General features: G+C 37.3%; 1 protein-coding gene and 1 non-coding gene across 3 annotated transcripts in view; both read left to right on the top strand.

Annotated features, from left to right (window-relative positions):
* Positions 1–27,223, top strand: part of POLA1 (DNA polymerase alpha 1, catalytic subunit) — a 310,086-nt gene that overhangs the window by 39,489 nt on the left and 243,374 nt on the right. For both annotated transcript variants that reach the window (XR_005386198.1, XM_038587111.1), the window contains exons 19-26: positions 3,989–4,105; positions 5,327–5,502; positions 7,692–7,821; positions 8,314–8,433; positions 9,701–9,800; positions 11,637–11,761; positions 18,465–18,614; positions 19,016–19,138. Coding sequence is in view for 1 of the 2 variants with exons in the window: in XM_038587111.1 (XP_038443039.1) it covers positions 3,989–4,105; positions 5,327–5,502; positions 7,692–7,821; positions 8,314–8,433; positions 9,701–9,800; positions 11,637–11,761; positions 18,465–18,614; positions 19,016–19,138 (1,041 nt within the window). In the remaining variant the exon portion in view is untranslated. The remainder of the gene's footprint in view (positions 1–3,988; positions 4,106–5,326; positions 5,503–7,691; positions 7,822–8,313; positions 8,434–9,700; positions 9,801–11,636; positions 11,762–18,464; positions 18,615–19,015; positions 19,139–27,223) is intronic.
* On the top strand, positions 10,895–11,023 carry LOC119868659. The gene has a single exon (XR_005386636.1).

Here is a 27,223-nt window from a genome sequence, read left to right on the forward strand (position 1 = left end):
GTGAGTAGATATCTCATCATGCCATTGGGGAACCTTTCATTCCTTATTAGTTCTTTTCAGTACTTGTTGAGTAGCAGAGAATCTTTTTAATCTAGGTAAAATTGGTATATAACATTTTTAAGTTTCAGGTGTATAGTAGTATAATTTGACATCTGTATACACTCCAAAGTGATGACCACCAAGAGACTAGTTGCCATCCATCACCATAAAGTTGGTCCTCTTCACTTTTTTGCCCACCTCCCAAGCCCCTTCCGCTCTAGTAATTAGCAGTCTCTTCTGTGTATCAGTAAGTTTGTTTTTGTATAGTTTTGTTTGTTCATTTGTTTTTAGATTCCACATTTGAGTGAAATCATACAGTATTTGTCTTTCTCCACTGACTTCACTTAGCTTAATGCCCTCAGGGTCCGTTCATGTTGTTGGAAAAAGCATGATTTCATTCTCCTTTATGGCTGAGTATATTCCTGTGTGTGTGTGTGTAATACATCCTCTTTATCCATTCATCCATTGATGGTTGTTTTGATATCTTGGCTATTACAAAGTATATATCTTTTTTAATTGGTGTTTTCACATTCATATAAATACCTAAAGTAGAATAGCTGAATTGGATTATAGATCTATTCTTAATTTTTTTTAAGATTGTATTTATTCATGACAGACACAGAGAGAGAGGGGCAGAGACACAGGCAGAGGGAAAAGCAGGCTCCATGTAGGAAGCCCGATGTGGGACTCAATCCCAGGACTCCGGTATCATGCCCTGAACCAAAGGCAGACGCTCAACTGCTGAGCTACCCAGGCATCCAGTCTATTCCTAATTTTTTGAGGACTCTCCAAACTGATTTCTGTGGTGGCTACACCAATTTACATTCTTACCAACAGTGCAGGAGTGTTCCTTTTTCTCCACATCCTTTCCACTTGTTATTTCTTGTCCTTTTGGTAATAGCCATTCTAATAGGTATTGAGGTGGTTTTGATTTGCATTTCCCTAATACTTAGTGACGTTGAACACTTTTCATGTGCCTGTTGGCCATCTGTATGTCTTCTTTGGGAGAATTTGTATTTAGGTCCTCTGCCTGTGTTTTAACTGGGTGTTTTTTTTTATTGTTCAGCTTATGAGTTCTTTATATATTTTTTGAATCTTGAATCAGAGTGAAATGACCCTATGGACTGGTGGGAATTACTGTAGTTTCTGCTAAAAGAAAGAGGGGGGGAAAAGAGCCAGCCCACTAGAAAGTAGTAGTTTTTCTCTAATAGAGAAGGAACTCATGAGTTATTGTTGAAGTTTAGGATATTCCAGTTATTTCCACTTATGAGTCCAGCCTATAAGTAAGTAAACTTGTGTTAACTGTTGGTTTCTCTAAAATTTTGGGTTAGGGATGCCTGGATGGCTCAGCAGTTAAGTGTCTGCCTTTGGCTCAGGGCGTGATCCCGGAGTCCCTGGATCGAGTCCCACATCGGGCCCCGTGCATGGGAACCTGCTTCTCCTCTGCCTATGTCTCTGTCTCTCTGTGTCTCTCATGAATAAATAAAATCTTTTTTTAAAAAAGTAAAATTTTGGGTTAGTGGCCCAGCTGTATAGTGGTCATAGGAATTAATTCCCTCAATTTGGTATCAGTTTCCAAAGTATAAGTATTTGAGTTTTATTTGCTCAGTGGATCTTTTTTTTTTAAGTAATCTCTACAACCAACCCAAAGTGGGACTCAAACTTAAACTCCAAGATCAAGAGTCACATATTCTACCAACTGAGCCAGCCCCATACCTGGAGCTCAGTGGATTTCTGTGACCTACTATTCTTTGAGGTCAGGGATAGGAATTTATTTCTCTCTTCATAACCAAGTATATTCCCACTAGGTAAAAGAGGTAATAATTCATTGAGTTACATTTGCCCCAGTTTTTAAGAGTCATAAATCAACATTTTGCTTTATGTTTCCCCTGGGTTTAGTTTATAGGCTCTTTGATGTGATTTCTTCCTTTTTTTTTTCAGTTACTCAGATTATGTTGTGCTTTTGATTTTTTTGGAGGAAAGTAGGATATAAAGGCATGTATTTTAAGTGTGATATTGGTAATTTGGTAATATGAAACCCTTGCAAAAAGGTATGCTGTTCATTTCTCCACATTCACTTCTGCTCTTGGATACCTTTCTTGACCATGGTGTGGCCAAAGTACCTAGAGCTTGTAGGTTGTTATCAGTGTCTGTACCTGCTTCTCTTCCAGTATTCTAGGTATTACATATTTTGTTAATACATCTTAAAAGGACCAGGAAGATTGTGTCCACAGTGTCCTGCTTTGGTGCTTTTGCTCAGAACTAGGTCCTCACCCAGTTTCCCCTAGCAGTCTCTCTCAGGCCCCAAGGAGATGTCCTGGTGCTTAGGATAGCTGGCCTGCCTTAGGATGTTAGACTCAAGTCTTCATGTGAGAAATCCAAACTGATAAGAGAATCCTGACACTGGTGTGAGTCCCTAATCCCAGGAATGATCATTTGGAAATGAGACTTCCTCATGTCCTTGGATTTCTTAATTTAATAAACAAAACTGCCATAAATACATAGTGGTACACATTTTTAATTAAAATTAATAACAAGTAAATCTATTGCTCTGATTTTTTTTTTAAGATTTTGTTTATTTATTCATGAGAGACAGAGAGGCAGAGACACAGGCAGATCTAGAAACAGACTCCATGCAGGGAGCCTGACGTGGGACTTGATCCCAGGTCTCCGGGATCACACCCTGGGCTGAAGGCGATGCTAAACCGCTGAGCCACCTGGGCTGCCCTCTGATTTATTTTAAACGTTATCTAGTTTCTTATTTTTTTTCATCTAGTTTCTTAATAAACATAGGCTATGAACCATATTATTCACATGATGGAAATTATCATTATAGACAGAAAATTTTTGCATTTTTAGTTATTTTTAAGTAGGCTCCATGCCCAGATTGTTGCTTGAACTCACAACTCTGAGGTTAAGACCTGAGCCGAGGGATGCCTGGGTGGCTCAGCTGTGAGCATCTGCCTTCGGCTCAGGGCATGGGCATGATCCTGGGGTCTGAGATTGAGTCCCACATTGGATTCCCTGTGGGGAGTCTGCTTCTCCCTCTACCTATGTCTCTGCTTTTCTCTCTGACTCTCTCATGAATAAATAAATAAAATCTTGAAAAAAAAAAAAAAAAGACCTGAGCAGAAGAGTTGAATGCTTAACTGACTGAGACACCCAGGTGCCCCTAGTTGCATTCTTTTTTTTTTTTTTATGATAGTCACACAGAGAGAGAGAGAGAGGCAGAGACATAGGCAGAGGGAGAAGCAGGCTCCATGCACTGGGAGCCTGACGTGGGATTCGATCCCGCGTCTCCAGGATCGCGCCCTGGGCCAAAGGCAGGCGCCAAACCGCTGCGCCACCCAGGGATCCCCCCTAGTTGCATTCTTAAGAGAATTTCTACTTGGTATAGTTTTGTTTCCTAATTGGAACTATTGTGTGGTATTATATGTTTTGTTTTATATTGATTAAGAATCTAAATCAGTAGTGTTTGAACTCATTTCTTTAAGAAGAAAGTAGATACTGTTCCTGAGTTTCTAAGAAGTCTGTGTAAACTGTTAAACAACACAGGCAGGTTCTCAGTTTTTAAGGAATTAAAATGGAATTATTTGAACACAGCTTTTACTGATCACAGAAAGTATGGGACATAAAAATTTGCATTTTGCCTCTGCGACTGTGAGGTATGAGCTGCAAATTAAAAGACATCATATGAACCTTGCATCAATTAGGATGAAATAAAGTTTATTCCAGCAATCTGCTTAGCAGCTTTGTTAATGTCAAGGCTAATGAATGCTGCTGATGAATACATTCCAGGAGAAGAAAGGACCCCAATCGGAGGTAAGCTCATGATGCCTTCAATTAGAGACCAGAAAAAGAAAGGGCAAAGAAATTCTCTGCATATGAAGATAAATCCTCTAATTTGCGTTTGTTATAATGTTATTGGCTGCCGTCTTTTTCTGACTAGGGTCATAATATTTATGGATTTGAACTGGAAGTGCTCCTGCAGAGAATTAATGTATGCAAAGTTCCTCACTGGTCCAAAATAGGTCGACTGAAGCGATCCAACATGCCGAAGCTTGGGGTAATAATAGTTTTCAAAATCTTACTTCTTGACTTGGCTTCTTTATATGGAGTAGCTACCTGGGAACACACTGCTTCTTTGACCAAGAATTGTTTGTCTTGTGATAGGACATTTTAACTTTGCCACTAACATCTTTTCCTTTGAATGCAGTATTTTATTGGTAGAAGCCGCTAGTAGTTTTTAAAATCAGCTGTTAGAATGTACTTATTACCTCTACTTGGGCATTATCGAAGCTATAGTAGCCCTTAGAGCAGTGTTACAGGGTTCAGAGATTGGTGAGTGTTACCATTCAGAATGGGGAGGGGAAGGAAGAGTGGGAGGGAGCTGATGTAGAATGTGTAAGAAGGCCATGGGCATTAGTAGCCCTGTCACAACAACTCCCAATTTCATGTACATACTTCTTGCAGGGGTAACAGAACTTGTTCAAGGTTGCAAGGCTAGTATGGGAAGAACTGAGGTTTTGAACCAGGCCTGTCTTGACTCTTAAAGCCTATGTATTTTTTGTTCTACCTGCTTGTTTCACTTAAAGAGGTTTTGGTGGTTTTTGAATGAAGCCACAATCATTTCCTAAGCCTGAGAGTGCTCATTGCTTCAAATCTTACTTTACTTAAAGCTTAGAAGTCAAATGAGCATGTCACTTCATCAGAGAACTTAGGAATCTATATCTTTTGTAATATTCTCCAGTGGATTCTGCTGTTGCAGATTGGAGTTGGAGCTAATGCTCTTGCTTCTTTTCCTATTCTTATCTTTAAGGTGAAAAAGTTATTAACCCTCATCCCAGCATTTGATTTACTAACTCCTTATCCTTTACAGTTTTCTTTATATGGCATCTTCCAAGTGAGGTCTACTGTGACTACTCTATTTAAGATACAGCCCCCCTAAATTCCCATTTTCCTTACCTGTTCTACTTTTTCTCTTTTCTATACGTTTATTAATCCCTAAAACTATGTAGTATCTTGCTTTTGATACCTATTTTTTTGTTGTGTATTTCAGATGGACATCAGGAATCTTTTCTGTTGTGCTCATTGCTATCTTCCAGGTGCCTAGAACAGTGTCAGCCTCTTAGCAGATGTTCAGAAACATTTGAGTGGTGGCTGACTGGGTGAATGGGAGATTGAGAGTTTTCTCATTGTAATTCTGAGCTAGCTTCAAATGAGTTAGAACAGAATGTTCTCAGTGTGTGCTCGTCCATGGGATTTGCTTTTTGTCCTCCCCATGTAGGGCAGGAGTGGATTTGGTGAAAGAAATGCTACCTGTGGCCGAATGATCTGTGATGTGGAAATTTCAGCAAAGGAATTGATTCGTTGTAAAAGCTACCATTTGTCTGAACTTGTTCAACAGATTTTGAGAACTGAGAGGGTTGTAATCCCAATGGAAAATGTACGAAATATGTACAGGTATGATCCTGGATGCTTTGGAATTTGTCTGTCTTGAAATGAGCAACAGCAAGAGACCAGCATCACCATCAGGCTGGAGGAACGGGAGTGTGTGGTATTCTGGAGGGGAACTGCTTTCATGTCAGAACCAGCATCTTTGTTACATTAATAATTTAAATTATTTTGCCTCTTGAATTATATTAATTTTATCAGTGTTTCTTCATCTCCATCACTCATCCCAGCCTCATCTAGATGTTTCCTAAGAGCAGTTTGGAAATTGATGTGATATTGAGGTTTCTACCCTTAATTCATTAATTCAGGAGATAGGTTACTCTTTTGGAAATAGAAAAACTGAGAAATCTTTAAGTTATGTAGAGATATTACTTGATTATTTCTTGTTTCCATTTTTATTGGAGCAAAATTGACAAATAGAAATTGTATATATTTAAGGTATACAAACTGATGTTTGATAAATGTACACATTATAAAATAAACACCACAAGCTGATTAACATTTCCATCACCTCACATGGTTACTAATTTTTTTAGTGGTTACAATACTCTAGATTTACCCTCTCAGCAAATTTCAAGTATATAATATTGTTAACTGTAGTCGTATTGCTGTATATTAGACCTCTTGAACTTACTCATTTTGTACAACTGAACCTTTGTGCTTGATTATTTTCTAAACAGTTTTTTCTACTCCTCTTGCCGCTTCTCATTTTTTTCCTGCCTGTTCCTCCCCAGTCCTTGGACCACTTCTCTTTCTGACGGTGTTCTCTAGGTGATCTCATCGAGTCTCAGGAATTTTAATACCTGAGGTATTAGGTGCTGATGCTTCCTGCTTGGGTATCCTCCACTTAGATCTCTCCCTTGAATGCCAGACTCCTGTATCCACCTGCCTGTTTTACTTGATGTCCGATATGAACCTCCAGCCTTATTCAGAAGCTCAGCTCCTTGAGTGACAGAAGTTCTCCTTGAGTGACATCTCTTTTTTTTCTAGTACTCCTGGAAACCTCCAAAGACGTGTTTGGCCCAAAAACTTTGAGGTTTCCATGATTCCTCTTTCTGATAGATATCCCATGTTTGAGCCATCACAGAATCCTGTCACCTTTATCTTTAAAATATGTCTAAGTCTGACTACTTCTTTTCCCTTCCATTGAACCCATTCTGGTCCAAGCTACCATCTTTTTCCCCTTGGATTAATTAGTCCTATATCAGCCTCTTTGTTGGTCTCTTTGCTTTTGCCCTTGACTCCTTGCTCTCTGTTTTCAACCCAAGAACCAGGGTTATCTTGCTAAAGTTAAGTCAGATACTGTACTCTGCTCAAAATGTTCCAGTGACTGTTTCATTTAGAGTAAAAATCAGTCCTTACTGTGACTTACAAGGTCCTATATAGTGTGTCACTCTACCTTGAACTCTGTCCTTCTGCGCTCTACATCATTCTTTGTTTCAGCCACTGGTCTCCTTCCTGGTCCTGGAAGTGCCAAATTTGTGCTCAGCTCAGAGCCTTTGAATGTGCTGTTCTCCTTGCCTGGATGCTCTTCCCTCAGATATTCATTCACAAGGATGGCCTCCTTACCTCTTCTGGTTCTTTATTCTAAATGAACTCTTTCCTAGTTCCATAACTAAAATTTCAGTCTCTGCTCCTGACATTTAGTGTTTCCTTTGCTTCTTCATTTTTTCCCGCTTAACACTGAGCATTATATAACCTACTATATATGTATATATGTGTGTATACACACACACACATACACACACGTATGTATTTTAATTTATACTTTGTCTCCCCCATGAGGACATAAGCCCCATGAGGACATAAGCCCCATGAGGACAGGTATTTTTCTCATTTGGTTACAGTCAGAATTTAGAACTATGCCTAGCACATTGTCAGCATATAATACATACTTAATTAGATGGAACAAATAAAAGGGCTTAGGTAGTTTCAGGTTGTAGTTAACACATAATTTTACTTTGTATTTATGGGATTTTTGTATGTGTGTGTGTGTTTTGGAGAAGGGCATTGGGATTAATGACATGAATGAATTCGTGGTTTCAAACCAACCATTTTAAATTGTTTCTAAAGCCAAAGTGCTGTTGCTCTGAAGTTACTCATAACAAAAATTTTTTGTAATATTTTGTGATGTTCTGATTATAGTCATTGTTTCTTTTAATTACTTGATTCTGTTTCATTCTTACTTTTCTGTACAGTGAATCTTCTCATCTGCTGTACCTGTTGGAACACACCTGGAAAGATGCCAGGTTCATTTTGCAGATCATGTGTGAGCTAAATGTTCTTCCATTAGCATTGCAGATCACTAACATCGCTGGGAACATTATGGTAAATTTAACTTAGAAAGGGGGAAAAAGCATTTCCTGTTGGATTCAGTGTTTGCTTGGGGTAGTTGTTATATGATAATGAGTCTAAATGCATGCTTATAAAATGAGTAACTTGTATTCTGGAAGCTGGGCTTCTTTTGTGAAATGAACTGGCTGCGAGAAGGGGAGGAAAGCCAGGTGCAGTATGTTGAAATTTTGGGTGAACATAAGGATCATCTCTAACATCTGGATGTGTCTGATGTGTGGAATGGTCTCTTTGGGAGTAAAGAAATAGCCCAAGTGGTGTCAGTATTTTAAGCTTTCTTTGTCTCTTTTTAACTATACTGCTCAAAGGAAATGTTAGAATGAATTTTGTACCTTCTTATTTTTAAAGCAGCCCTTATTAGGAAGAATGATTGTGGAGGAGGTGCTATAATTAAATTTACTGTCTCAAAGTTGCTTTTGTTTGTTACAGCTTTGAGTTCATATTTAAAAAAGAAATTCTATTTACTAGTCTAGGACGCTGATGGGTGGACGATCTGAGCGTAATGAGTTCTTGTTACTTCATGCGTTTTATGAAAACAACTATATTGTGCCCGACAAGCAGATTTTCAGAAAGCCTCAGCAAAAACTGGTGGGTCCAAACTTGCATAGTGTTTTGCCTTTTTTTAATCCCCTTTTATTACCTAGATAGCTTTTTTTGCTATGATTATTTCTGCTTCTAAAATAATTAACCTCCTGTATACTGTAGAAAGCATGTCAGATTCAGTCTGTTGTGTTTTTGTGGTGATTTCCTTCTTCACGTTTTTCTGTGTGGATGAAAGTTATTTGTGAAATAGGAAATTCTTTGAGGGTAGCATTAAGTTTCTCTGATGGGTGAGCATACAAGGAAAATGTTTTGCAATCTTAGCTGTATCCAAAGTTAGATACCAGTTAAACCTTTACTTTCTTAAATGCATGAGCCTTTATTTTTTGTTGCTTTGTGGCATTTTTGTATGCTAGAAGGATCAGGTCACCACAATCAGTTTTCTAAAGTGGCCTCCATGACATTGGAACTAAAACTTAATTACCAGTTTGTCCTCACTGATAGCAGTTGACTCAAAGAGGAAATTTAATGTTAAGATGATTCAAGTTTTTGTATTTGTTTTATGTACATTATCAAAATTGGTATAGGGAATGTTAACTTACAGGAGCTTGACTTCTGAGGTATTGAATATTGGTTATTAATAAACTACTTGGGAATGAATTTTAAGTATATGGACACACTTTAAGGTCTCCAAATTAATGAGGATAATGATCATATCTGTATGAAATCTTTAATATTGCTACATCATGATTGTTAGAGTAATGAATTTAGGAGGACTCTTTTACTGTCTCATATTTTACATTATATGAAGCATTGTATCTTTAGTATCCATTGATTTAAAAAATAAAAGGTTTTGTGAATTCAGAAATATTCTATTTTTTTAAACGATTTTATTTATTTATTCATGAGAGACACACAGAGAGAGAGAGGCAGAGGCACAGGCAGAGGGAGAAGCAGGCTACATGTAGGGAGCCCGACGTGGGACTTGATCCCGGGTCTCCAGGATCACACCCCAAGCCGAAGGTGGCGCTAAACCGCTGAGCCACCCAGGCTGCCCCTGAATTCAGAAATATTCTAAAGTAGAATTTGCATATTTATTAACTCCGGGATATAGTGTTTTGGCAATTCCCATGCTTGGCATTCATTTGGGTTTGCAAACATATTACATACAGTAACTGTCATTCCCCCTAGGTAGCTAAAAGCAAATAATGTTTGTTAGAATTGTGTACTGCAGCTGGAAAAGGGAGAGTCATAATACTTCTTAATAAGTTAATCAGTTGCTGGCTGGTGAAGTTCTCTTTCCCTTTGATATTAGGGAGATGAAGATGAAGAACTTGATGGAGATGCCAATAAATACAAGAAAGGACGTAAGAAAGCCGCTTATGCTGGAGGCTTGGTATTGGACCCTAAAGCTGGTAAGGCTGCGCAGCAGGTGGGTTTGTCCCTGGTGTTATGGAATTTTTTTCATGCAGACCTAGGCTTGAGAAACTGCAAGACCTGAAATTGTATTTTGTAGGTTAGAAATAGGTCTTTTAATGACCTTATTTTTGTCTTCTGTTGATGTGAAAATCTTGTTGGCCAGTCACCTGACATGAATCAATATGAATCTTTTTTAACTTTTTTGCTGTGTTCCAAAAAAGCTTTGTTTGTGGACATTGACATTTAAATTCTGTGTGATTTTCATGTATCATGAGATACTCTGTTTAAAAATTTTTTTTCAATCATTTAAAGATGAAAACACTATTCTTGGTCATGAGTGGTACAAAAAGGCGGGCGGGGGGGCACGCTGAATTTGGTCTGCGCATAGTTTGCCAACCCCTAGTCCAGTATATAGCTATTTGTCTTGTGGTAGAAGCACCTCTTTCTCCTCCCATCTACTCTAGAGAGTGGGCTCTGCCTCTGCCTGACTGCCTGGACCAGTTCGTTTGGACAGCAGAGTTCAAGAAAGTACAGACAGTAACCACCAAATTGAACTTTAATAGCAGAGTAACTACTCCCTCTTGTTGTTAATGGCAAATAAGATGTTCTATGGTACACAGAGCTGGAAGGGATCTTTTTTTTTCAATCTTATTAACTTTAAATTTTTAAGTGTACAGTTAAAGTAGCGTTAAGTATATTTACACTGTTGTACAGGAATATGAATTTTATGAAGTAATTTGAACTCTGAGTAGGAGACCTCTTTGACAAAAGTGATTTATTATTAGTTGTATTGAAACAGATCAGTAGTCCTTTGGTGTTAGATAGAGCTGGGCTTAAATTCTGCCTGTGTGATCTTGGGCTTCCTCTTGAACCTTTGTAAGCCTCACATTCCTCTTCTGTAAAATGGAGATAAGAATAATACCTACTCTTGAAATTAATATAGCACTGTATGTTAACTACACTAGAATTTTAAAAAAAGAATAATATCTACAACACAGAGACCTAAGGAACAAAGTGATTGTTTAGTATAGTGCTCAACACAGAGTATGCTATCAACATCTGTTTGCAGCTGTTTTTATTTTCTTAATAGTGGACATTTATTTTTGTTCAGTTTCTTCTTAAGGTGAAGATACTCTTTGTAAATGTCCTAGAGAAACATAGTAGCTTTCTGTTCACTCTTTGCAAGTAAAAAGGGTGGATCGTTCCACTGCTGACACACATCTCTTGTCTGATTTAATACCATTTGTATACAGGTAAGTGGGCTTCCCGTTTTATTCTTAGGAAGTATGATGATGAAAAAATACCTAACTACTCACAGGTATGGATCACAAACATCCATACCTGTGAAGGTGGTGAAAGTGGCAGGGTAAGTGGGAGGGAATACTTGCCTGAAGGAGAATCTTACATTTTTTTGAGATGGATATGACACCTATCTGAAGTAATTGATAGGAGAAGGTGTTTGCCCATCATAATGGTGTACTTGGGGACTGCTGCAGAAAGGATTGTTCGTTGTAGTTGGTTTCAAGGTGAGACATGTTCTCTTCTTGCCTGTTCTTTTGTGACTTCAGTTTTTACTCTAATACAAGTCATTTTTATAGAGTGATAGTAGATGACTTTTTTCCTTTGATAGAACTCGCTGCTTTGAATAGTACATTGTTTCTAATACACTTTGTTGTATAGTACTTCTGATGTTATGTTTTGACCAGTCTGCTTTTTTCTTTAGCCCTCCTCCCCTTTTTTTCCCCCTTACTTGTATCTGGTTTTTTAAAAATGACTTTCTGTTTTGTTTTGTTTTTTTAATGACTTTTTGTAATATGGCTTTTTTGTTGCAGGTTTTTATGATAAGTTTATTTTGCTCCTGGACTTCAACAGTCTGTATCCTTCCATCATTCAGGAATTCAACATTTGTTTTACAACAGTGCAAAGAGTTGCTTCAGAGACACAGAAAGTTACGGAGGTTTGTATTCAACTGAGGGCTCTTTAAATTGAGATTAAAAGCAATGCTCAAAGAAGGAAGAGAACCAGGGGGGTTAGCATTCTAGTTTTTCCTGTTAAGGATACAGTTTTTCCTTTCTTAGTGGTCAAAAAAGGTAGAGGGTTGAGTACATGGAAACTCACAGTGGTTCCATACATTATTTAACAACTTTATTGAGATATAATTCACATAAATTTCATCCATTTAAAATATACAATTTAATGCCTTTTAGTGCATTTACTGAGTTTGCAACCTTCACCACAATTTGATGGCATTTTCATTACTCTTCAAAGAAACCCCCTACGTTGTAGCTGTTCCATCCCTCCATTCCTCCCAGACCTCAGCAACTACTAATTTTTCTGCCTCTATAGATTTGTGTATTTTGGACATTTCTTGTTTTTTTTTTTTAAAGATTTTATTTATTCATTCATGAGAGACACGGCGTGGGGGGGAGAGAGAGAGAGAGGCAGGCAGAGACACAGGCAGAGGGAGAAGCAGGTTCCATGCAGGGAGCCCGATGCGGGACACTATATTGGGACCCCAGGATCATGCCTTGGGCCGAATGCAGGCGCTAAAGCGCTGAGCCACCCAGGGATCCCCAACATTTCTTGTAAATGGAATCTTATGTGACCTTTTGTGTTCTGGCTTATTTCACTTGGCATACTGTTTTCTTTTTTTTTTTTTCCAAATTTTTATTTAAGTTCTAGTTAACATATGGTGTAATATTGGTTTTAGAAGTAGAAGTTAGTGATTCTCACTTACATATAACACCTGGTACTCAATAGAAGTGCCCTCCTTAATACCCATCACCCATTTAGCCCATCCCTGGCTCACCTCCCCTTCAGCAGCCCTCAGTTTGTTCTCTGTAGTTAAGAGTCTGTTTTCTGGTTTGCCCCTTTTTTCTCAATGTTCATCTGGTTTTATTTTTTTTAGATTTTATTTATTTAATCATTAGAGACACAGAGACAGAGGCAGAGATACAGGCAGAGGGAGAAGCAGGCTCCATGCAGGGAGCCTGATGTGGGACTCGATCTGGGGTCTCCAGGATCAGGCCCTGGGCTGAAGGTGGTGCTAAACCGCTGAGCCACCTGGGCTGCCCTGTTCATCTGTTTTGTTTCTTAAATTCCACATATGAATGAAAACATGTATTATTTGTCTTTCTCTGACTGACTGACTTCCCTGAGCATAATATACTCAGGCTCCACCCATGTTGTTGCAAATCGCAATATTTCATTCTTTTGATGGTTGAATAATATTCCATTCTCTGTGCGTGTGCATGTATATGTGTGTGTAGGTGTTTGCATGTGTAGATATACACACCATCTCCTCTTTATTCATTCATCAGTCAGTGGACATTTGGGCTCTTTCCATAGTTCGGCTGTTGTTGATAATACTTCTGTAGACATCAGGGTATGTATGCCCCTTTGAATTTGTGTATCACAGGGTAGCTCTATTTTTAGATTTTTGAGGAACCTCCATACTTTTCCAGAGTGGCTGCACCAGTTTAGCATACTGTTTTCAAGATTCGTCTGTTTTGTAGCAAGTATTAGTACTTCATTCCTATTTGTTGCTGAATAATACTCCATTCTGTAGATATGTATGTATCACATTTTGTTTATTTTGGAATCATCTTGTTAATTTATGCAAAAATGCCTCCTGGAAAAGGGAACCCTCTTGCACTGTTGGTGGGAATGTGAACTGGTGCAGCCACTCTGGAAAACTGTGTGGAGGTTCCTCAAAGAGTTAAAAATAGACCTGCCCTACGACCCAGCAATTGCACTGCTGGGGATTTACCCCAAAGATACAGATGCAATGAAACGCCGGGACACCTGCACCCCAATGTTTATAGCAGCAATGGCCACGATAGCCAAACTGTGGAAGGAGCCTCGGTGTCCATCGAAAGATGAATGGATAAAGAAGATGTGGTTTATGTATACAATGGAATATTACTCAGCTATTAGAAATGACAAATACCCACGATTTGCTTCAACATGGATGGAACTGGAGGGTATTATGCTGAGTGAAGTAAGTCAGTTGGAGAAGGACAAACATTCTATGTTCTCATCCATGTGGGGAATATAAATAATAGTGAAAGGGAATATAAGGGAAGGGAGAAGAAATGTGTGGGAAATATCAGAAAGGGAGACATAATGTAAAGACTGCTAACTCTGGGAAACGAACTAGGGGTGGTAGAAGGGGAAGAGGGCGGGGGGTGGGAGTGATTGGGTGACGGGCACTGGGGGTTATTCTGTATGTTGGTAAATTGAACACCAATAAAAAAAAATAAAAAAATAAAAAAAATGCCTCCTGGGATTTTGGTAGGGATTGTACTGGCTCTATAGATTGATTTGAGGAGTATACCATCTTAATGTTAAGTCTTCCAATCCATGAAAATTGGGTCTTTCCATTTAATTAGGTCTTTAATTCCTTCCACTGATGTTATCTAGTTTTCACTGCTCAATTCTTATACTTCTTTTATTAAATTTATTCCTAAGTATTTCATTCTTCTTGATGCTATTGTATTATTCATTGCTAGTGTATTGAAATACAACTGATTTTTGTATATTCATCTTATATGCTGCAACCTTCCTGAAGTCCTATATCATATACCACTTCTAATATTTTTGTGGATGCCTTAAGATTTTCTACACATAGCACCATGTTATCTGCAAAGAGAGATAATTTTAATTTTTTATAATCTGGATGCCTTATATATATATATTTTTTTGGTCTGTCCCTGGCTGGAACCTTCAGTACAATATTGAATAGAATTGGCAAGAGAGACACCCTTGTCTTGTTCTGGTCTTAGGGGGAAAACATCCAGTCTTTATTTCACCATTAAGTATGATATTCACTGGAGGTTTTCCGTAGGTGGTGTTTATCAGATTGAGGAAGTTCCCTTTTGTTCCCAGTTGGTTGCATGTTTTTATCACAAAACAGTGCTGGATTTTGTCAGCCACCTTTTCTTTATCTGTTGAGATAATCATGTACTTTTTATCCTTTATTCTTTTAATATGGTATATTACATTGATTTTCTGGTGTTGAACTAACCTGTGTCTCTGGGATAAGTTCCACTTGGTTTTGGTGTATAATCCTTTTTATATGTTTCTAGTTTTAGTTTGTTAGTATTTTGTTGAGGAGTTTTTTGTTTGTATTCATAAGGGCTTTTAGTTTATAGTTATTTTTTCTTGTTATGTCTTTGCCTGGTTTTGGTAATAGGAGAACAGTGGGGATGTTATACTCTGTGTTAGCAAATCGAATTCCAATTTAAAAAAAAAAAAGAATAGTGGCCTCATGGAATGACTTGGCAAGTATTCTCTCCTCTTCTGTTTTTTTTTGGAGAATTTGTGAAGGATTCATATTAATTCTGCTTTAAATATTTGGTAGAATTCACTAGTGAAATTATCTGGTCTTAAGACTTGTCTTTTTTTGATTTCCTATTCAATTTTTGTTATAGGTCTATTCACATATTTTATTTCTCTTCGAGTCCATTTTGGTAGTTTGTGTCTTTCTAGGAATTTGTCCATTTCGTGTAAGGTTATCTAATTGGCATAAAATTGTTCATAGTACTCTTTTATAATTGTTTTTTTAAGGTCATTAATAATGTCCTTCTTTTATTCCTGATGAGTCATTTTTTTTGTCAATGCAGCTAAAATTTGTCAGTTTTGCTAATCTTTACAGAGAAGGAACTTTGGTTTTGTTGATTTTTCTTTATCTTCTATATGGCCATTCTAATCTTTATTACTTCCTTCTTTCTCCTTTCTTTGGCTTACTCTTATTTTTCTAGTTTCTTAAGGTAGAAAGTTAGGTTATTGATTTGAGATCTTTTCTGTTAATATAGTTACAGCTGTAAATTTACCTGTAAGTATTGTGTTAGTTTCATCCCGTTAGTTTTGTCATTGTCACTCATATCTTAATTGTCAGGCCCCTCTCCCATCAATCGACCATTGATCTGACTTCTGTCACCATTGTTTAGTTTTGCTTATTCTAGAACTTAATATAAGTGGAGCAATACAGTATGTAATCTTTAGTGTCTGGCTTTTTAGTTCAACATGATGTTTTTGAGACTCATCCATGCTGTTGCATTATCAGTAGTTCTTTCCTTTGTATTGGTGAGAAGTGTTCCACACTTTATCTAGTTGCCCGAGATGAGCTTTTGGGTTTTCAGTGCTTAGTTATTATTTTTTTAAAGATTTATTTATTTTAGAGCAAGCGAGCAGGGGGGAGGGGCAGAGGGAGAGGATCTTCAGGCAGACTCTCCACTGAGCTTGCAGCCTAACATGGGGCTTGATTCCATAAGCCATGAGACCTTGACCTGAGCTGAAATCAGGTGTCAGACCCTTGACTGACAGTCACTCAGGCATCCCGTTGTGTTTAGCTATTATTATTTTTTTAAAGATTTCATTTATTTATTCATGAGAGACACTGAGAGAGAGAGGCAGAGACATAGGTAGAGGGAGAAACAGGCTCCCTCTGGGGACCCTGATGTGGGACTCAGGTCACACCCTGAGTTGTAGGCAGATGCTCAACCACTGAGCCACCCAGACATCCCTGTGTTTATAAAGCTGTGAACATTCTTCATATCTTTTTGTGGACATGTGCTTTCATTTTTGGGGGTAGATACCTAGGCAGTGAATTTGCTGGTTTGTATGGGAAGTGTAAGTTAACCTGAAAAGAAATTGCCAAATTATTTTCCTTAGAAGTTCTCCCATGTTACCCACTCCCACTAGTGGTGAATATGAACCATGCCACATCATCTCCAATACTTGCTAGTTTCATTCTTTTAAATTTTGGCCACACAAGCCTTTGTTACTGGTTCTCACTAAATGGCTCTTTTAAAGGAATCTTTTTGAATTATTTCACATGGATTTTAATTTAACCAGTGACTAGTCAACAGTTTTATGTAGGTCTTAATAACTTAATGTGTGGTTCTTCATGTATAAAGCTTATATAATTGACTGTCAGTAGGGAATCTTATTAGATGTGGTTCTCTAACAGTAAAAGAGGTCTAGTTATATGTTATCTTTGTATATTGTTTTTCTCTATTCTTTGTACATGTGACAGAAGATGTCTGTTTGCTCTCTTGCTCCTGATTTTCCATGTCTCTTAATTCTGACTGCATGCTTTGGGAGCTGTTTTTCAGCCCCAGTTCTGTTGTCCTAGAATAGAGAATCTTAAAGTCTTGGCCCAGGCTGGTCCCATCAGCTGTGCCACAGGAATGGGTTCACAGAGTACAAAATGGCTGCTAAGGATGGGCCTTTCTGTGGGACTAGAGGATAGTTTTACAGAGAAGATATTGGGTAGACATCCCCCAAAGGTTGTGACTACATTGGATAAATAATATGCATTGAGCTCTGTCCTGCTACTGTGTCAGCCTTGTGATAATTGTCATGATCCAACCTCCTCCATCTCCCTCTACTTTTTTGTTCATTTGAGCTTTCCAGTTTGGATTCTGGATAAATAATAGAATCATTTAAGAGTTAGAAGACACCTTCAAGGTCATCTAAGAAGTACTATACATGAGCCAGTTTATAGGTTTTGTATCATTTTTCTCTGTAGTATCTCAGTTGGTCTTCAGAATAGATAGTGCCATACAGCTAGTGGTGGGAGAGCTGGGCATGGATTGTAAATTTCCTGACTCCAGATCCTTCCAGTTCACTTTTTATCGGACATCTCTAGTTGTAAATAAATTGGAATGTGTACCAAGATATCTTTAATAGGTTTGCTATCATTGTCTGCTATATCGGAAAACAGTAGATCCTATTACTATTGTAAGATTGTTCATCTAAAAATATTGATCTTTATAAAACCAGATACTTTGTAAAGGCTGTTATCAAATGGCATTGAGTTGACATACTTGAAGACAAGAGGTTTATTTTTAATTCTGAAACTTTGAAGGGATAAACATGCCTGGCTTCTCTTTGTGGCCTGTTAATAGAATTCATGGAGGCATCAGAAAGATCGTCTAATGCTTTCCCTACTCTTTTCTTCTGTAAATTTTAATATCAGAAGACTGCTAGTTACTTTTCTAAAATGTTGCTATTTTACCAATTGCAAAGCAATTTGCAGATGAAAGGTATTACATAGATGTTAAGGAATTTGGATATATTAATTTTTAGAAACTTTTCATGGACTTTTTAAATATGTGTTCCAAATTCCTAAAAGAAATTTGCTGATTTAGTGTTTAGGGTTTTAGTTTTTAGTCTAAAACACTTAAAATAATTGCCACGATTTTTCATATTTGTAAAAGTCTTATGACGTTTTGTTTGGGAGTATATTTGACTTAAAACCATAGTTTGGTTTTGTTTGTATTTTTTTTAAAATCCTAGCAGTCTCAGTGCTTTTATTTTAAAAACAATTTCTCTGAACATGTTGCTTGTCAATCTTGTTGAAGAGAGGAGTTATGTATAAAAATTGATCCCTTTAAATGATACTGACATTAATCAACAATGAGAGGGGTGGAGATACTGGGAGTGAGGCTGAGAGAAGTGGGAGAAGAGGCCAGTGGTAACTTATTTTCAGCTTTTTCTTCTCCCACCTATGGTTTTTGACCTATGCTTATGCAGGAAAGTAGTTTTTCAAGATTTGATCATCATGTAAAGTTTCCACAAAATATTAAATAATATATAGTAATTTGTTTTATAAAAGTTTGATTTGTCTGAAATTTCTGCTGTGTGTTTCTCAGGATGGAGAACAAGAACAGATCCCTGAGCTACCAGACCCAGGCTTAGAAATGGGCATTTTGCCCAGAGAGATCCGGAAACTGGTAGAGAGGAGAAAACAAGTCAAACAACTAATGAAACAGCAAGATTTAAATCCAGACCTTGTTCTTCAGGTATATCTTTTCACTAAGACATCTGAGTGACAGTCTCAGCTTTCAGAGTTTGATTACCTGGGAGTGATTTAAACATGATGCTGTGGACAATTGTGTGGCTTATTTTAAGTTTGTGGGTAGGAAACCATTCAAAAACACTAGAATGCCTCAGAATGGAAGACCCCTCTGTCTGCAAAGCAGTATCTGAACAAAATCCTTCTGGAAGCTTTGGAGTCTGTGTTCACTTGCTTATAGAACGTCAGGGAATCATGGATTTGGGAGGATGGGTTGAGTTGTTGAGAGTTCTTTTTTTTCCCAGGGGTATTGAGGGTTTCTCCTTCTCATTGGTGTTATAAAAAGACATCTCATGTAATGATTAAACATCTACAAATATTGTTGTCTCTTGTCCCTGTGGTCTACAGTATGACATTCGACAGAAGGCTTTGAAGCTAACAGCAAACAGTATGTATGGCTGCCTGGGATTTTCCTACAGCAGATTTTATGCCAAACCACTGGCCGCTCTGGTGACATACAAAGGAAGGGAGGTAAATGTAACATCTCTAAAAATTAAGAATTTCTTTTTTAACTATTATGTGTTATAATGTGGGAGAGCCAAGTTTGTTACCTGTTATAGAGCTTCAAATACCCCTTTCTTAGGACATATTGGAGACAGATAGTTTTTTAAGTAAGGATTTATTCATTCATCCATTGAGAGAGAGTATTTATTGTCTACTCTGTACCAGGCATTGTTAAGGGGGTAGACTGTTGAGCAAGACGTAAGATCCCCCTGCATCATAAGGGTCACATTCATTCTACGTAGAGCAGGGGGTGTATAGAGTGGCATGCATTGGGGACTTGGAACTGGGAGGAGGGTAGTTTGGGAAAATAGACTGTAAATAAGTGAATAAACAAATACAAAAAAAGAGAATATGGTAGAAGTAAATGCTGTTCAGATAATTAAAACAGGGTGGTGGGCTAGTTTAATGTTAAGATGGCTAGTTTAGATTAGTCAGGGAAGACTTCTTTAGGAAGTAGCATGAATGAGAGCAAAGTGATATAAAGGAACTAGTTTGGTTGCTTATGTGTTAGGTTGCATTGTGAGGGAAAGGAAGAAATCAAGGAGGATTGCCTCCATGTTAGTCCTATAGCTGGTTAGCTTATAGAGCCATTTACTAAAATGGAGAGATCTGGGAGAGAGGAATTAGGAAATCTGTTTTGGTTTCGAGATTTGTAATAGATCTCTAGGCATGTAAAGTAGGCAGTTGGATGTAGACGTCCACAATTCCAGGAATAGATGAGGAGTGGAGTTATGGATTGAGAGTTATTGGCTTTAGAAAGATGAGCCAGATTCCAAACAGATTTGAGATACTTCACTTTGTAAACACTATAAGCTTCACCTGCTTGAGCCCCACATGTGTGGGTTTTTCTTAACTTGTAAAAGAATAGTTATGTTAAATATTAAATTCCATTTCATTCCAGTAAACTATTGATTCCCATCAGTGGATTTGAGACTATTCAGTCTTAAGGAGGTAGTTCATGGTTATGGATAGAATGTTCATTTTGAGATTCTGAAATCAGAATACTCAAGTGTAGGGGTTGACAAAAGTGTGGCCCAATGGCCAAATCTAGGCAGCCATTTATTTTTGTTAATAAAATTTTACTGGATCACAACCACATTTTTTAATGTTTTATCTGGCTGCTTTTGCTTTACAAGAATTGAATAATCAGGGTCAGGACTTGCATTGCCTGCAAAGTCTAAAATATTAGCCATCTGGCCCTTTTTCAGAAAACATGTTTCTTTTTTTAAAGATTTTATTTATGTATGTATGAGAGAGAGACACACACACACACACACACACACACACACAGGCGAAGCAGGCTCCCTACGGGGAGCCCAAATCAGGACTCGATCCCAGGGCCCTGGGATCATGACTTGAGCCAAAGGCAGGTACTCAACCACTGAGCCACCCAGGTGCCCCAGAAAACATGTTTCTGCCTTAGAGTCTAGACCAACACTGTCCAGTAGACTTTGAGATGGTGAAAATGTTCTCCATCTGCAGTATATAATATAATAGGGCCACTACTATATTATAGTAGGCCACTAGCCCAAGTGGCTAGTGAGCATTTGATATCTGGCTAGTGTTGATTTTGAGTATTATTTAATTATAATTAAAATAAATTTAACTTTAATTATCCGCATGTGGCTAGTGGCTCCTCTCTTGGTCAGTGGAGATCTAGTTGGCATGAAACAAACAATGTTCAGTGCTACTCTTCTGTTGACAGCCCTATCTCACAGACTTGGTTGGCTTAGGGTACAGTGAGGAAAGGCAAAATGTGTACTAAACAACAGTGATATATAAGAAGCTTCCAGATGAATTACTTCATTAAAACCCCACAATTCAGTGATATGATTCATAACATTCCCGTTTTGCAGATGCAGAAGCTAAGACTCAAAGAGGTGAAGTATAACAAGTGACTTTTTTGAATTGGAATCCTTATTTTCCTGATTGTAAGGCTTCTACCACAGTAGAGTTGTCTACCCCATCTCATGATGTCTTTCATGACTGTGCTTCTGCTTTATATTCTACCTTTTATTCCCCAAAGGACATCTTTTTCGATACTCATTTGAAGACACAGGCCCTTTTTGCATGGGAAGATATAGGTATTTTAGGGGCTAGTTGAAGTGAGAGAAGGATGTTTTCAGTTTCTTAGGCTAAGTTTACTTTAAAATTATTTAAATTTTATTTCTGTGTATGTATCCAGTGGCTTATGATAGAATACCATCTTATTTTTGTATTAGGAAATGCACTCACTATGCCCCAACTGGGTGATAATACATAGGTTGACTATTGAGATTGGATCAAGGTTACTCTTAAGTTTCTCACGAGAGGCAATAGTTGACAATTTACTCCCTTGGAGAGTGCCTCTTGCTGTTGGGAAATCCCTGTTGTTACATTTTCTGCATTGGCTCAGAAATCCACAAGCTTAAAAGGGCACTGTTGATAATGATAAGCCCCAAATTTGTCCAGCGATCTCCCCCACTTCCCTAATCCATTGTACTTTAAGGGCAATATTTTTGTTTAGCTTGATCTTTAATAGGGTGTTTAAACCCAATTTTAATTTTTCTGTTATATAAAATATAGCAGTAACAAATCTTAAACTATAAAAAGAACCCTCTGCTCTCTCCGCTAAAAAACAGAGTTTCAAAGAAATCTAGAAATAATATGTGATTTAAATTCTTGGTTTCTACTTTCCCCCTTGTCTCTTTCCCCTTTGCTCCTTCCCACAAATAAAAAAAAATATAACAACTGTGGAAAGTCGGTCTTGAAAGTAATGTGAGGTTAATGAGAAATAATAATTACACAGTTGCTCCCTGGAAATCTTATTCTAGAAGAAGATTCAAAGCCACCTACAGAAATTATTTCCTAAAATAAAACTGATTGTTAAAGTATTGGTGATAATTATTAGCACTGGTGGATAGAAATATTCTCTGTGGTAATCGGTCTTTGGGTTTACTAGCATTTTCCATATATACTATTAGGCCTTTGTGATTTCAAATGTTTCTTGGTTATTAAAAAGGTAGGAGGGGTGAAGTGTAAAATCAGAGTCAGTTGGCTGAGATTTTGGAATACCTTTGTAATTTATCACACTTGTTTTTTTGGTAAGAAGATGGAGTGGGCAAAATAATAGAACAACCTGAAGATCTTAGAAGTTTGCTTGTTTGCTTTTCAAGTTCTTGTAGGATAAATTAGATTAAGGTTCAAGTGGAAATGAATGAGAAGGAAACCTGATAGCAAGTCATCTGAAAAGATGGTAAAATTTTACATTTGAATATGTCTGGGGAGGCCGTAAGCCCGCCCGCCTCCTTTCTTGTTTTTAAGTCTATTTTGTATGTGCTCAGTTTTGTTGGAATCATGCAGGTTTGGCTCTGGTGACCTAATAATTTCTGTAATCAAATGTATTATGGCTGCTAGAGTACTCAGGGTAATTACTAATTGTACTTTCATAAACAGGTTTATAATAAAAATGCTAATAGTTGTGTCAAATGGACATCAATATTGTCTTTTCCCAGGTGTGATTTTTCACACTTTAAACTCTTCTGTGATTTTTAATTGCTCGGTGGTAGAGGAATTAGTTAATGGTTAAAGAATCGTATGAGGGACCTCATAGCGTGCAAGTTACTTAAAAAATAAGGAAGTCGGTGTTTCCAGAGAAGTAATATGGAAACTTAGTTTATAGACACTCAAAAGTGAATCAATATAAGTATCACGTGTATTTGTGTTTGTTCTCTATGTATGGAGAGAGACATAAAAAGTGATACTGGGCAAGTTGATAGTGTTAAGTAGACTTAGGTTGTAAACTACGGAGACAACCGCCTCGGTTGTCCTCAGTTGTTGTCCTCAGTTGTCATGACTGGTGTGGTAATTGAAGTGATTGTTCACTAGATGGCGATAGACACCCTGAGATCATTAATCAATTAAGGGTTTTATTCTGTGAACAATAGTGAAGGCCATTTAGTGACACAAATCTGTCCAAATTTTTGACTTTAATGAATTTTGAAACTGTTAAAGGCTAACCCTGGATCAAAGGATTGTAATACTCTATTTAGTGTTTAAAATAATGACGTTTTTTGAACTGTAAGTTTTTATTGATAAGAAGAATCATTGAATGTGTCCTAGCAAGCAGATTCTTCTATCACATAGCTAAATTCATACATCTTGCCATAAGGCTACAATATATGACTCACTTGGCCTCAGTATCAGGCTAATCTAAAGAGAATTGAAATGATTTTGATATATAATTTCACCCCTTAGGGTTTTTTGTAAAGGGATTTTAAACTTACTCTTTACTTAAAAGCTTACTCCTTGCATAATCCTTAGTGTAATGGTAATTTTGTCTTTATGGAATAATTAGTACTGTACTCTATTATTTCTGTGCTCTTGATAACAACGATTTTTGATCTGGATTTCTGGTTGCATTTTAAAGTGAACGTATGCTCTCATTTCAGTGTAGAGCCCATGTGTTGTTTCTCACCCAGTAGGCTGACATGAGTCTTTGCCAACTAGTTGTAGACTGCCTAGCTTTCAGTGGTGCTCAGAGCTGAAATTTGTACATTTAGAAAATATAGCCAAATCATTGCATGAAAACATCGCAGTCTGGGTGAGCCTTACTGGGAATCTTTTGGCAATGTGCTAGCGCCTGTCAGAAGCCCTTCGAAATGGTCCCCAGGACAGAGGGTTTAGCCTCTGTTGGTATCTGTGATGAAAGAAGTGGTGAATATGGAGAATCTTATAATTAAGTACTAAGGGAGACTTTCATCTTTATCTGAAAAAAGAGAAAATTTCGCTTTTTCCAAAGTTTTTTCCTTAAAAGCATAGTTTTGTTTTTTTTTAATTAAAAGCAGTAAAATATACAGACATCTAAAGACTGGTTCCTTCCCACCATGTCTCCTTTCTTTCTCTTCTTCAAAAGTAACTGCTCTCAGGGTTCGTTTTGTGCTTTTTGCCCATGGTTTTTTGCTCTTACAACAAATATTTATCTATACCTGTGGTACATTGAAAGTTTTTACCATTTATGTGTCATGCTATACATATTTTTTTGCTGTATGCCAAAAAAATTAGGGAAAAGTAGGGAAAAACCCTACTTTATATTCTCCTTTTTAAGTTTATTTTATTTTTTTTTCCTTTTTAAGTTTAATCTCCTTTTTTATTTACTCATGTTACCTCTTGTATAGTATTTCAGTGAATAAATAGAGCACAATGTTTTTTTGTTCTCCCATTGTCCACGTTTTTGGGTTTCCAAGTATTTCCTATAATTTTTTCCCTTTATAAACAATGCTACAGTATAGTGCCATATGTGCAAGAATTTCTCTCCTATATTACCAAGAGTGAAATTTATACATCCACAAGCAGTATGTGACATTTTATTGATAACAGCAATCATTTAATTTATCACAGCAAGCTAATTCTTTCAAATAGCTAAATTCATATCTGTGTCCGTAGGATCACTAAACTTGATCCCTCAGTCACATTATCAGAGGTTAATCTAAAGAGCATCAGAAATGATTTTGACATTCATTTTTACCTCTTCGATTTTTAAAAAAGATTTATTTATTTATTTATATTTTTATATTTATATATTTATGAGAGAGCACGCACCAGCAAGGGGAGTGGCAGAGTGAGAGGGAGAAGCAGGTTCCCTGCCTAAGCAGGGAGCCCAATGCCAGGCTTTATCCCAGGATTCCGGGATCATGACCCCAGTTGAACATAGACGCCCAAACAACTGAGCCACCTAGGTGCCCCATCTCTTCAAATTTATTTCTTTTTCTATTGAGGGATTTTATTTTATTATTATTATTTTTTAAAATACTTTATTTATTTGAGAGAGAGACAGTGCATGCGTGCAGGCACACACACACAAGCAGGGGAAGTGGCGGGCAGAGGGAGAAGGGGAGAAGCAGGCTCCCTGCTGAGCAGGGAATCCCAAGATTGTGACCTGAGCCTTCCTAGCAGAAGGCAGACACTTAAGCACTTAACTACTTAACCAACTTAGCCACCCAGGTACCCCTATTGAGGGATTTTAAACTCACTATAAACTTCTAAACATACTCGCACAATCTTTAGTGTTCTACATCCTTGCCAGCACTTGTTTTTCTCAGAGCTTTTAATTTTCGCCAGGTGAGTGTGAAATGGTATCTCATAGTGGTTTTAATTTTCATTTCCTGAGTATTAGTTGAGCATCTTTTCATTTGTTTGAACTCTTTGGTTTTCGTGCCTGAGTTCCCTGTATGTATACATGCATGTTTTATATATGCCCCCTTTCTCTGGGTTGTATGTCTCTTGCTGTTTCTTCTTAGGTTTTCAAAGGCTAATCCTTGTTTGGTCATTTGTGTTGCGGATGTTTTTTAGTCCGTGGTTTTCCCTTTAACTTTATTTGTGGTCTTTGGGTGTGTAGAAGTTTTTTTTTTATTTTAGTGCCAAATAATTTGATTTTTTTCTTAAGAAATCTTTTCCCTCTTCCAATAACAGACTGCCCAGCTTTTGGTTTCTTATTTAGATTTTTAATCTTTCTGGAAATTATTTTTAGGGATGCTATAAGTTAGGAACCCAGTTGTATTTCTCTATTTGCTTCCTTTGGAGTTGTTGAACCTGTTCCTGTATTCCACAGATTAGCAAACTGACCCATGGGCTAACTGATCCACTGCCATTTTTTGTAAATAAAATTTTATTGGGCCTGCATTTGTGTTAAGCACAGCAGAGTTGAGTAGTTGCCACAGAAACTAAATGATCTGCAAAATTAAAATATATCCTTTCTAGTCTTTTACAGAAAAAAATTTGTGCACCTCTGGTCTAAAAGAGGAAAGTCACCCTCCTTTTTAACACTGTGCCATGGTAGGTGAAAGTAGAGACAATTATAGGAAAGGTAGTAAGAAGGAAGGAAAATGATTTTTCAGACATATAGAGGGTTTGAGGTTTTCCTTTGCTTAGATTGTCATATGAGAACTTCTGTCAACCCAAGTAGAATGCAGGAGAAGTCTTTGAATCCTCTGAGGTTATACACAACATTTTGTGTGTCTGTGCACATGTGTACATTTTGGGGGGAGAGGGTGCATAGTATTTAAGACTTCTCACAGGGGAACCTGATGCAGAAAGGATGAAGAACTGCTGGTTCTCAATGTTTCCTTCCTGCTGTCTCCTTCTGTAGATTGAAGATCACCTTAAAAATGGATGCTTTTGTCACCTAAAATGTAGCAGTGTGAAGAATTTTCTTGCTAGACCAGACCCATGGAAACTGGGGGGGTAGGGGAGGTAGTAGGAGGGAATAGTTCTACCTTTTTCTCCAGAATTCTAATATCCACCATTAAGACTACTTTTAACTTCAGCTGACCTACTAACATTTTGATTTCTTTAATTTAAGAGGAGAATTTCTTTTAAGGCGGAGATGAAGGTTTAATATATTTTGGCAGAATATATTTTATGTTAAAAAGCAGTATCCTTTTTCAGTGATCGCAGACTAACCCCCTTTGAAGTTGTTTACATTATAAAATTCTAAGTCAGAAACACTTTTTATTCCCTTTTTATTGTATTTCAGGGGTGCTTGGGTTCTAAATTTTTTGCAATTCTTCAAAACTAATAATACTATTCAGCGTTATTAATTCATGCTTACTAATTCAGAATCTGTGGTGATTCAAATGGAATGAATTGAAATTCTTCATAGTACAAGTTGATAGCTATTCTTGGAGCCTTAGTTCTTTTCATATACCCTTAAATTCTGAAGAAACACCTATTTCTGGTCAAGTAAGTGGCATTTTAACTGCAGATCTTTTATATTGATGAACTTTGACTAACACCACCATTTGCTCATTCATTTCTCTATATCCTTTCTGAAAGTCGATGAGAAAGTAGTGTTGGTAAATACAAGAATAAGAAGCACTAATTTGGAAATACCCCATGAGAGGCTGGTCTGAATTATGGTAATGTAGACATTCAATAATTTGAGAGAAATGTTATGATGAGATTTCCAGTATATAAAATAATTCATACTTTATTAACACATTATTGGCATTTATACAGATAATAGGTTACATTTAGGCCTGATTTAAATTTATATATTTGAAAACACTGGCATAA

Source organism: Canis lupus, chromosome X (assembly GCF_011100685.1).
Source record: "Canis lupus familiaris isolate Mischka breed German Shepherd chromosome X, alternate assembly UU_Cfam_GSD_1.0, whole genome shotgun sequence".
NCBI lineage: Eukaryota > Metazoa > Chordata > Mammalia > Carnivora > Canidae > Canis > Canis lupus.